Source organism: Poecile atricapillus, chromosome 2, assembly GCF_030490865.1.
Source record: "Poecile atricapillus isolate bPoeAtr1 chromosome 2, bPoeAtr1.hap1, whole genome shotgun sequence".
Classification (NCBI taxonomy): domain Eukaryota; kingdom Metazoa; phylum Chordata; class Aves; order Passeriformes; family Paridae; genus Poecile; species Poecile atricapillus.
The window spans coordinates 19,778,003-19,790,947 of NC_081250.1; the positions used below are offsets into that span (position 1 = coordinate 19,778,003).

The following is a 12,945-nucleotide window of genomic DNA, read 5'->3' on the forward strand; positions in this document are numbered from 1 at the left end:
ATTCCATTAAAGCAATGTCTTTTGATGGACGTTTCTCACGACCAGTGTGGTTGGGAAGGTGGTAACCTAGCTATCCAATCCCTGGTCGTTGTTGAGAATCTATAAATACTGAACCCACAGAATAAATCACACTCTTTTTCCTCTCAAACATTGAGCTGTGTCTTAGTGAATCATTTCGTGTCCAACAGCGACAGTCATAGTTTCTTTAATTTCTTTAATATGAAGGGAGCTAGTGGAGAATCAGTGCCAGTAGAAAAACCAAAGTTAATTGCAGAAGCAGTAACAGAGACTGGAGCTCTAGGAAGAGCTATTAAAGAGGATTTTGCACTGATTGTGGCTCTCATCATTCCTTGTCCCAGCACCCTAACTCTGGAGATTCCACAAAGGACAGTGTTTAGACCAGCAAGTCATTCTGACTTTTCCTTCTTGTGCTAAATCTCCTTTTTTTTCTGTCCCATCAACATTACCATGATGGAAGAAATAGTCTCAAAAATTCTACTGTGATCTTTAAAATACTGACTAGATCTAGGTAATTTGTAATCTTTTAGTTACCTGGTGTCAATATCCAGTGTCTGGGGCACAGACCTGTAAATGTTTGGAGTTATCCTCATTCTCACCTAGGGTAGTATGATTAGAAGCTCCCTTCAACTGCGACAATTATTTTTCATCATCCTTTGAATCCTAAAAATTATTCTTTTTTTATTTCCAGTTGCTCTTCATCACAATTCTCTCTTATAGTCATGAAGCAGGATTTATAAATTGCTGAGAAATAAACTCCTGCTTTGAAAGTACAATTCACTTTCATTCCATTCCTCCCAAAGGATTTATGAGGATTCTCCACACTCCTACCACTGGAAGTAGGACAGACAGAGCTAAAAACACAGGGTCAAGGCTTGTAAAAATCCAAAAGACCTCTCAGAGAGGAAGCCTCTAATGTTTTCCTAGATTCTACCACAGATAAAATAGTGTATACCTTCCTATTTTTAGTGTTATTTCAGCATTTGCACATATTACTTGTTCCAGGGACAGTTCCTGCATGGTTATTTAAGTAAAAGGAAAAACAAAGATTCAGACTGTTGGTTAAAAAAATGGCTTGCAGTCACAAATAGTTCCTAAAGTCTCATCAAGCAATTAGAAAATGAAACATTATCAGTGTTTTTCATCCTGCTACCTTCAGCAGTACACAAAATTTTAATTGGTGCCTCCCAGCAGCAATATGTATCATCACCAGTATCTTAAATATGTGCACATTTTTTATCTGCAATACATATGCAGATAATACATTTTTTATATGCAATACATAAAGACTTATGCATGCCCTATAATAATGATTTTAGAAATTATAGGGTCTCTAAAGATGTTTTTGCATGGAGATCTAAAATTATTCAGAATTATTACAAACATTTTAAAGTAATTTTAATTATTTTCTTTTTACTTTTGATTGTACAGTAGAAACTATGGCTTCTAGGCAAAGTTGCCTTCAGCAGCAAATAAAATGAAGAAGATGTGGCTTCTGAACTGTGGCTCATTTCTGTAGTAATTTGTATCACAGTGCAAATATCATGCCACTTAATGCATTTTCTGACAGTAATTCACAAACAGTCTAAATTAGAAAACTGTTCAGAGAACAAATCCCAAAGCAGATTTCATTCCCTTGCAAATTAAGGAAGTAGAGGTTATAGAAGTGGTATGTCGGGAATACAGTTAAGCAAAAATATGGCAAATGTTGCATTTCAGCAGATTATTAAACAAATTACTAGCTCTATCTAAAACATAATGCTGAGGCCAGAGAGAGAAACACAAAGCAATGGAACGAAGAAAATGCTATGAACATTTGCTCTAACCTGTACATCATTAAATATTCTGGAAAGAAGAAGCCATATAAATTTAAAATATTTTTTTTGCTGACTTGTTGAACGGAACCATTTAGGTTTCACGACACCCTTCAGCAGAGCATCCCTCTAAAACAAAGGGATTCACTCACAGCAGGTGGCTGGGTCCTCATCGCTGCCAACAGGGCAATCCGGGTGAGACTCACAGGCTGATCCAGGCACCATGGGATGCCCATCCCTGCAGGTGGAGTCTTTCAAGAAGCAGAAACCTGGTGGCTCTGATGGTGCAGCATCCAAGAGCTGGATGTTATTCAAGCAGATGAAGCCTTCCCTGCTCTGGAGTGCTCCTTTAAACACAAGCTGTCAATTGTTACAGTTAAAATATTTGCATTAACAGACAACAGATTGAAACTGATTTTTATTTACACAAAACAGTTCTAGGTGCAAAAAGTGCTGCATAATTTCCATTGCAAAACTGTGATAAATTTCAAATCAGAGTCTAAAATTTTATATAACTATCTCAGGTTGAAATTACAGAAAAAATTAAGCTGAAGTTTAATGAATTCCAAGAATGAAGATAAAAATAAAAACTCCTAACCTCATGAACATTTAGCTAAAAATTAGTAATGTTCCAGAAAGGTGGCCTGAAATTTAATGTCTTGAAGACTCCATCTTCCTTTCTGAAGTGTCTTCAAAACCTCATTTTGCAGATCCCCAAGAGAAAATTTCCAGTTAGAAGTGCATAAAATGGGATGGAGACTGCCCTCAGACACCAACTGGAACAGCAGAGCTTAAGAACTGATAACTGTTTTGTCACCTAAAATGAAATGGATTCACCCAGTCTCTGCAGTGGGGTTGGTCCCTACCTGCTTGTAATCCTGGAACTGCTCTGGGCACTGGATGGGAGGTGATCTGCTTATGTCAAAACCTTTCTAGGAACCATGCTGATATTGTAATTATTTGGGCAATCACACACCAATCCTGGGTCTGTGCCCTCGCCCTGCTTATTTTACTGCTATTGACATAGACACAGAGATTCAATGAGCATTTCTCTCTCTGACAGAGTTCCCTTGCTCTGAGCAGATTTAGCACAAGCTGATTTATAGCAGTGAAGTTCCAGAACATCTGTTGCTCCTGGCCACGGTGGAGCTCAGCTCTGCTGGCTCTCAAAGGAATGAAATTACCCCATTTGTGCTCTCCAGGATTCTTTCACCTGAGTTAAAGCAGCAAGCAAGAGGAAGGAAGCTTGGATTCATCAAAAAGATTAGGATGGCAATAAAAGAAAGGACTGAGAAACAAGAGCAGGAGCTGGAGGAATAAATAAAAATGGATTTGTGGGTTTTGACAGGCGGGAACATGACCAAAGTGTGAGTCTCAGAAAATACTTATGTGCAAGGGTCAGAAAGCACTGTGTAAGAGTATCTGACAAAACAGAAGGAAACTAGAACAGATGTGATTTGAAGAATAAGCAGAAGGGTCTAGCACACTCCCCAAAGCCTGGGAATTAGGTTGGAGTGAAATTTCAAGAGATATTTTTCTTTCTAAAATGTAAGAGTTATATAGGTCATTATCTTCCACTGCAGAAAATTTCTTCAAAATTAAAAAAGTCTTCTTATAGTTTCCATTCTCTCTCTGCCAGTTCAAAAAGCCAAATGTTGTGCTGAAAATATGAAATGAGCACAAATTTAAAGATAGTAGGTTTTCTTCCCTGAGTGGAGGGATCTTTGCAGTCTTTGTACAAGAATATATAGTTTTGGCTTCCTACTTATATACATGCAACCTGAGCAGGCGTTTGTTTATTTATTTCTAGATACTATAGATAGCTTAATTACACATCTGTTTGTTTATTCAATATTATCCTTGTGAGAAAAGGAGAAACAGGCAACAATACATGCTTAGAATGTACTAGTTTGCTGAAAGACATTCATTCTAACATCTGTCAAAACATCAAATCCTGCAGTGGGCTTAGTTTTTGTCCTTTCATTGAGATTATATTTTCAGCTGATTGCTGAAGCAGTAAAATATGATGGTTTCTTACAGAACTACAAAAAAACCCTGTAAATGAAAATTTACTTAAAATGGAAACTTATAAAAGAATATAAAAATTAAGTAGTTGCAATTTAGCATTTATCTCTGTGTCTGAAATTTCAAGGAGAAGCTATCTTCTCAATTAGTGTTTTACATCATTTCACTGAAGTTCTACAAAGATCATTTACATCTTCTCAATAATATATATACATTTAAATGAGTTGGTAATTCCTGAGTTTAACTCAGATGACTAATTAGAATCAGATGAGATTTGTATTCACTTTCTTGCATATTATTCAAGTCCAGCAGCTTCTGTATGTCATGTTTGTGTAGATGCTTCCTTGTGCTACAACCACAGATTTACTTATATTGAAGCAATGAAAAAATAGCAAAACATTCAATATACAAACAATTTTAACAAATTTTTAGACTTCCTAGAAGATTTACAAACAATGAAGCAAAGCATCTTCAAAAATTGAGCACATGCCTTTTTCTTTCATACCTTTATATTCTCTAGCCCTGTTGGTAGCTGTATATTCACTTTGACCCATTCCTTATTAGTCACGATGTTGGTTTCCCACAAGACATGTTCCTCCTGTAAAATGTAGAAAACATTGATATACAGACAATTTTTGTTCCTCCAGAAGTTATCAAGACCACTTTTTGTCCTCCATCTTTTCCTCTCCCTGCCAAACAATCATTTTATACAAAGTCATTCTATGTGGAAAAAAGAGCTTCTCATATTCATTTGCAATCTCTGTACTGAGGTCTGTTCGAGAGAGGGGAAACAACACATATTTACTGTGACTAAACAGACTAATAATATAATTATCAGGAGTTGAGTTTGTAGAATTAAAGTTAATTAATATGTAAATTAAGCCATGTTATTGTTGAATTTAACAATATGTTTCCATGGTGTTCTCTACACAAGTTTTCTTTTCATAAATAACTGCTTATAATATGTTGTGTAATTAATTAGATTTAGTTCTCTTAGAACTAGATTTTGGGTCTGCCAGAATTACCCCATCAATTGTGCTAAAAACTTTTTTTTTTTTAATCTGTAAAGCAAGCATGCAGAGTACAACCTAACAACATTTAGTCATGTTCTGAGTTACCTTAATCCCCCCATTTTCATTCCACCTCCTAAGGATAACAGGAAGAGTGCTACATATGGTAAGGCTCCCTTAATGCAGGCACTCAAGCCCTTTTCATTCAATAATCTGACAAAAGTATCTCACACTCACTCTGCTTCTGGTCATGATCCCACTTGGAACATACTGAGGCAAGAAGGAAAGAAGGCAGAAATTTGAACTTTTTATACCCACACAAAATCTTTTCAAGAAGCAGTTGCAAAATAGAGAAAAACCAGAAAGACAGAAAAAAACCTCAGGGAAAGTTAATATAGGCTATACATACAAACAGACTTACCATTAAAAATATCAATAGAGAAACTACTTTTAGGAAGCTGCACAGTATTGGTTATACCTTTTCTATAAAGGATATTACAGAATTAGCAGCAGTTCAGAAAAAGATGCAAAGCAGGATAAGAGAAACGGAGAGTCTCTTGTGTGAAGAGAAATTGAACGTATAAAAATAATTTATCTTACAGGATATTAATAAAAGGGGTTATGATAAGCATGTGAAATGTTATCAATACTATAGAAAAGGACAGTTATAGTTTTTCCTGGATTATAATATAAAACAGAGGCGAAATGGGCTGTCTACTGTTTGATAGGCTGTGAGCCAGCAGAACACAATTGGTATGATTTGTGATGTGCAGACAATTAATGCTCTTTTCCTACCAAGGCCATTCTGACATACTAGCAAAGCTGGAAGATTAAATCCCTATTGAACATGTGTTCAAAGATCAGTTTTGGAAAAGTGCAAGACAGGGCTGAGGCAATATGCTATTTTCAAACACTCAGTGACAGAAGAGATCAAATTGAATAAAGCACATACTTGATTTCAGAAATAAAAGTCAGTTGTGAGTTTCTACATTAGTATAGGATGTACTAGTCCACTTGTTTACATGACATATTCAGCAAAAGTCATTCAATATTGAGGACACTTCATTCTGGATAAAACTTGCTTAATTTTACTAAATAATTCAGCTTCCAAAGGAAATCTATTAGCCTACATTAGGCACATTTAAGACACAGAAAAGGATGATGTACTAGGAATCATACCACATGGCAGGTTAAAACCATAGCCTGTAGTTAAATTTCAGCTTTTATTTAACATGCTCCCGATCACCTGCATGTATAAACTCTTCAAACACATTTATGTATCTTTTGGGGAGCACTGTATTTGCTGCGTATTTGACTGGATGCACCTCAATACTATAATTTTGTTCACATTCAGATAACAGCTTAGAAACTCAGCCCCATAACCATTTTTCTTCCAAACTAATTTTAATACAAATAGCTTGCAGCAGTGAACTTGAGTTTTCTGTACAGTAGCCAGACCTTTTGGGACTTTTATTTACATTGGAAGCTGTAAGTCACCTCAGATGAACCAATATTTTAAGCAGATTTTACCCCGTGATTTATACAGCTCTAATAAGTCAACAATAAAATTTCTTTTCCTCACAATACTTCTAGTATTCACCCTGCTTGCCATATCCTTCCATCTCTTTGCTACAAATGGGTTAACCCCTCTAGTACATTCCTTGTGTCACTATCCTTCTTCTAAAATATGGAAGGTGTTGCTTTTCCAGTACTTTCCTTCAAGATTTATTTTGGTGATGCAGGGGAGCGGTTGCTGAAGATAACTTTAGTCTATTCCCCTTACTGTGATATATTGCTATCAATAAACAACTTTTTGTAAAGCTAAAATGAGCAAAAATTGTTCCTTTTCCCCACAACATTTTTTTCTGAGATAATGCCACTCAGATTTGAAGGATGGAAGAGAAATCACAACTTTTTATAAAAGTCTCCATTTATAAAATACCATCTATCTTTTCTTTTTTTATATATTTCTCTATCAATACATGCATTGCTGTGTAACTGCACCCATTATTTTGTCCCTACTTCTCTTTTCAGAGTGTAATTTACAACAAAGGCTTATTTGTTCCCTCACAATGATTAATCAACTTTGCCTTCTGCAGAGGAGTGTATCACATGACTTTTGCAAGTGTTGTTGAACACATAGAAAAATTTTAGTGCATTAGGATACAAATATACCTGCACATATAAGCATTAGTTTAAAGTATCTTTTATTGCTTAATTTCTGTGTTTTTCAAAGCCATACAACATGTAATGATTAAGACAATACAAGGAAGAATAAGCCCACTGTCTAAAGGGAGTAACAAACAATGAATAGCAAATTATAGACTCAACATTATATTATTTGATTTCCGTTTTTACCAAAAATGTTAAAATACATCTGTCAGTTAACAGACAGTTAATTTTGTTAATTGGATGTAAAAACTGGGGAATGGAAAACAGTGTAATGGAAAGGCACCTGGGGGGCCTGGGCTGTGGCAAGTTGCACATGAGCCAGCAGTGCTCTGGCAGCCAGGAGGGCCAACCCTGTCCTGGGGGGTATCAGGCACAGCATGGCCAACTGGGCAAGGGAGGGGACTGTCCCGCTCTGCTCTGAGCTGGGATGGCCTCACCTCAAGTGCTGGGGGCAGTTCTGGGTGCCACAATATAAAAAGGACATTAAACTGTTAAGAGTGTCCAAAGGAGGGCCATGAGGATGGTGAAGGACATTGAGGGGAAGCCACATGAGCAGTTGAGGTCACTTGGCCTGTTCAGCCTGGGGGAGACTGAGGGGAGACCTCATTGTAGTTACAACTTCATAGTGAGGAAAAGGGGAGGGGCAGGCACTGATCTCTCTTGAGACCAGTGACAAGAACTGAGGGAATGGCCTGAGGTTGTGTCAGGGGAGGTTTAGGTTGGACATTGGGAAAAAGGTTCTTCAACCAGAGGGTGATTGCTTACTGGAACAGCTCCCCAGGGATGTGGTCACAGCACCAGCCTGGCAGAGGTCAAGAAGCGTTTGGACAATGCTCTCAGGCACATGGTGTGACACTTGGGGTATCCTGTGCAGGGCCACGAGTTGGACTTTGATGATGCTAGTTTGTACCTTCCAACTCAGGATATTCTATGATTCTGTGAATGTTTTATGTTAGTTGAACAGTTAATGTTGCTAAATGGGAATTCAAATATGGACCAGAATAGACAAGTAGTGTTACAAATACGTATAAGCCAGAAGTACTGAAAAGTGGAATGAAATTGCAAACTTTTAAGTAATGGTTGCACACTGGAAGGAATATTTTACTATCAACAGCAAACTCTGAGAATCTGTGGAGAATGTGTAGGAAAGTAGACCATTGGGAGAACAAAGGATATATATGGCAGCTAAGGGATAAATACAGACCGTGCAATTATAATGAAGATGCTGAACAGCTCTTAAGACAAGGGAACAAATTGCTAACAACCTTGTAAGTAGCTAAAGAATTAGAAACTGAGAAACCTACATTAGCTGCTTCTGATGAGGAGCAAATTGTGTTTAGCAGTGTAATCTTTTTTTTTTTTTTTGTAATCATAAACAGACTTGAAAAATTAGTTACTTCATTTTATTAAAGTTTATTAACAATCTGATATAACACACACTTTAAAAAAATTATGGTGATTTGGTGTAAATAAAGTTACTGTAAAACGTGTGTGCAAATAGAAATGTGAGCTTATTTCAAAGAGGAGATGTCAATAGTTTTCTATTAAACTAAAAGAAAATTATAATAATGTTCTGCCTGAGTCCGTTCTGGAGACTGATATAATTGTAGTGCTGACTGACTGGGGAGTGTGGAGAGTCAGATGAAAAATACTTTTTAAAACAATATAGATAGTATTATATTGGGAGCAATTAAAAGCACTCTGAAGGACATAATTTGCATTTAAAATCATCTCAGTATGCAGAAACCAGTTCCAAACCAGTAAGACAAAGTTCAAAGACGTATGAGTCACAATTAAGAAAGAAACCTCAATAGTGTTTAAAGAAGAGCAGTTTGGCAAGCCATCAATAAAAGAGTAAAAGCTGCAGATTATCATGGACTGCAAGTTAGATGTAAGTAAACAACAGGTTACTGCTGACAAATGGAGTCCATTTTCTTTATCCTTCTTCATACCTAAGAGCAATTTAAATTTGTTGTCTTCTGATTGATACCATAATGTCTGTATTAGAAAATATGTTCACTCATCTTTGCTCTCTCTGTTGAAAGAGTGAGGAAAGCCAGGGATAAATTTACAACATCTGTGTTTCTTGCCTCTAAGAACAGCACTGAAACTGTACATTGGATATAATCCAGTCTCCAGGTGTGTTGGGCCTGTCAGTGCTGGGATTTAACAAGAGTTCAAAGACGAGAGGTTTTGATCAATAAATACAGCAATAGGATGTGCAGGAAACTGCAAGGTACATGCAATTGAGAGGTTATTTTCAAAGACACCTTTCAGGACAACAGCTCTGTTGTCTTCCAGAGTCAGAACAAGCACTCAACCCACACTTCTGTTTCTTAGTATTGGCTAGTTTTGAAGATTCATTTGTCTTTCATAAACAACCTAATGATACAGTGGCAAAACATGTGAAAACCAGCTCTCCCTCTATTTCAGTTTAAGAAGTCTTAAACATGGGGCTGCAGGTTGTTTTATTTTTCCTGAAACTACCAGCAGAAGCTTATGCTTCTGAAGATTTTTCTAGCAAATTTTGCAATATGAGTAACTCATATCAGCTTTAAATAAGTCTATGTGCAATAAATACGCTTCTGATTGAAGGAGAAATTCAATACCTAAAACATAAAAGAGCTAAGAGAATCTGTGGAAACAGAGTGGGCTGATGTAATAAATGCCAGAAAATGTTCATCTAATGAGCATGTAAGGACCAGCTTATCAATAATTCAATCTAGGCTCCCAGTTCAATGGGAACTCAGATGTCAGTTTTCTTATGGTTTTCACTTACATAATTTGCTCTGTTTTCAGGGAAAGAAAACTCTTAAATTGGGTCCATTGATGCTACTTAGGCGAACTGCTGAAATCAATATTCCTATTCTGTCTCAAGGTTGCTGTGAGTGTCATACCTGGGAATTTATTGGCAAGTACTATGGCACAAAACTCTGTGCGTTCTGAACAGAACACTGATTGTGTTACAATTCCCTGACACAGTAATGGGTCACAGAAAAATACAACTATTGACTTTTATAAATGAAACATGAGCAAAAGCCTGATGTTGTTTTCACAAATATTCAAAGACACAATTTGAAGGAAATAAATTATTTCCATTATCTGCCCTTATTTTAAGACCTTTTGGTTGTGTTACACTTTGGGGTTTTTAGCGTCTTATCACAGTGAATGAAGTGGATCTAACATTTCAATATGTGTATTGTTGGGTGATAAGAATTCAACTCCAGCATCAAGATATGAGAGCCATTAACTTAATGAGAACAGCTCTACTGCTCTTGCTTTCATTAAGCAGCAGTGCAAAGCATCAATACTAACCCATTAAACCAGACTTCCAAAAGAGAACATCCTAATAGTAGAAAGTCTCACAAGGTAAGGGAGGTAAGAAAGATGGAAATAGTTAGCAATGCTCAACTGACATTTGTGTTGCATTCTGTCAGGGCTCTTTTATCCACTAATAGGTAGATGAATAGAAAAATTACTGCTGTAACATTTGGGCAGAGAAAAGCAGGTGTTTAATCAAGAACTTTCCAGTTACCTTAAGTCAACAACTTTCTTTTTTAATATGTCTCCATAGACAAAAGCACCTATTTTCTTATTCCTATAACAAGAAAGAGTCTAGAAAAACTGTTACTATAGATTTCCCCCCTGAAATATGCAATTGATTTAATTCTGTAATAGCTGGGTTTGTCCTTGAAGTCTCATTGCAGAACATTCACCTATAAAATTAGTTTATAACTGAGATGGCGAACACCCAGGTTTTGCAATTGCACAGCCCAGTGGAATGGTACCAAGTTACTTTTTTTGCACAAACTGACTCAGGGGACAGGCATGTAGCAGCAGGTATCTTTCATTTGTCTGGTAACACCTGGGCTGCCATACCTTTACCTTTTGGAAGTGAACACATTTCCCCTTACCTGGTTCATAAGCAGCACTGCCTTGAGAACACTGCTATCTGCCATGGAGTAGTGAAACTGAAAATGGCAGTTCTTGCTGGAACAATGACACATGGAGCTGTTTAGATGGGCCCTTTCATATAAAACATTGTAATTAGCATCTAACCACTGGAAATGACCTGAAGAAAAAAGGAAAGGAAATAAAGGTCACTTTTTCACAAAGCATTTTTTTTTCTCAGTCTTAAAAAATAAGGAAAATAAGGACTACTCTCATGCAATTACACCAAAGACCCATCCCAGCAAGAATGAAATCTGATCATCATGTTGATGATGTGACTTGGATGTCATCTGTTACCTGTTATATATATACACCTATATATCTATATTTAATCTATAATTATATATATGTGTAGATAGATAGATATATCTTCATTTTACTCAAAGATAGCCCCAGCAACAACAAATTTCATCAGTCAATAATATTTCAAAGGTTTTACTTTGCATGCTAAAACCGGCAAGAAGTCCCAGCTCCTCCCCCTTACATTCATAACCATTCAATATCTACTGGCAAATATATGTAAAAACTGGGATTTCTTTCCACTGTGGTTTCCAGGAAATATGCTCTTTACAGCAGTGCTTAAAAAACAAAACAAAACAAAAGGTCATCTGCATTACTGCTGCAGGAAGCAGTATCATCTCCACCGTGTAATCAAGGTCTTTACTTCTCAGACAGAACTTCTTCAACAAAATGTTGGAAGCATATTGTCTTTCCACCTGAAGCAGAAAAGCAATTTGTGCTCTCCTTGACCTGCTGGCCCTTATAAAAGCATTCCTACAGAGATCTAAAGGAGTTCTCCATCCCCTCAGCAGTGTCATTAGTTTTCAGAAATAAAAAGGCTAAATATTTTTTGCTAAATATATCAGCTCTTTCTCCTGCCTCCCAAGTCACTGAATATTTTGCTGCCTCCTGCAGCAACTATTAAAATAATAAACAAGGACTGATTAAAGGTCATAAGTCTGCAGTTTCTATGTGGCTTTTTTCCCCAAATACAACTTATCTCAAATGCAAATATTGCACAATCTCAAGGTGAAGGAAGAAAGCATCATTTCACAAGAAAAATGCTCATTTTTATAAAGGACCATGTTATTTTCTTTTTGTTGCCTGTTTACTCTTTGTTTTATGCAATGATTTACACTGTAATATATTCTTGAAATTTCCTTGGAGTTAAGCTTGTAATTTCATTCCACAGCAACTAACCTTTATATGAGGAAATATTGTAGATTTAACCCAGATTTCTCTTTGACAGACATGAACAAAACATTTACACTTCTATGACTGCTATCTTGTGCATAAGAGAAATATGTAACACTAGAAGATATGCTACCAGTTGTTTATCTAACATGTAATATAAGCAAATATAAAACCAGCCAATTATAGTTTCTGAGCCCATTGATAATTAACATTCTTTTCCCTCTGCTTTTCTTTTTTTTTTTTTTAATCTTTAAAAGCAGGCATAGAGGACTTGACATGATTTTTTGACAAGAAAGCAAGTGCACTACTCTAGATAAAGCAAAGTCCCATGAAGCATCCAGAATGATCCTGTCCAAAAAAGTATGCTTACTCCTCTTAAGGGAATGCATTTTATGCAAGTATTGTGATTACTTCTGCTTAATCCAATGTAAGAAACATAAACTACAGAAACTACGATAGCATATATGAAAGATCAAGAAAGAAAACAAGAAAAAAGTACTTTCTGAACAGTATTACGTGGGAATATAAAGCCTCTGTAAAAACCTCTGACACTAGAGAAATTAAGAGGCAAAATTATAGATAAATTGTTACAATGCAAAACTAGAGAAATAAAGCAATAAAGGAACAAAGGAAAAGTCTTCCAAGGAAAGAAAGTATTTTATTACATTTAGGGGTACCAGCAAGGGAGGATTATTCAAAGACTATAAGAAATATTTTCTTTATAAATATAATTGTTTAGACCTCTAATCTTTTAGATTCTT

General features: G+C 36.2%; 1 protein-coding gene across 1 annotated transcript in view; it reads right to left on the reverse strand.

Annotated features, from left to right (window-relative positions):
- MALRD1 (MAM and LDL receptor class A domain containing 1) overlaps positions 1 to 12,945 on the reverse strand; it is a 239,243-nt gene that overhangs the window by 207,169 nt on the left and 19,129 nt on the right. The window contains exons 7-9 of the mRNA XM_058831049.1: positions 10,954 to 11,111; positions 4,363 to 4,455; positions 1,985 to 2,192 (exon numbers count right to left, since the gene is read on the reverse strand). Coding sequence (XP_058687032.1) covers positions 1,985 to 2,192; positions 4,363 to 4,455; positions 10,954 to 11,111 — 459 coding nt within the window. The remainder of the gene's footprint in view (positions 1 to 1,984; positions 2,193 to 4,362; positions 4,456 to 10,953; positions 11,112 to 12,945) is intronic.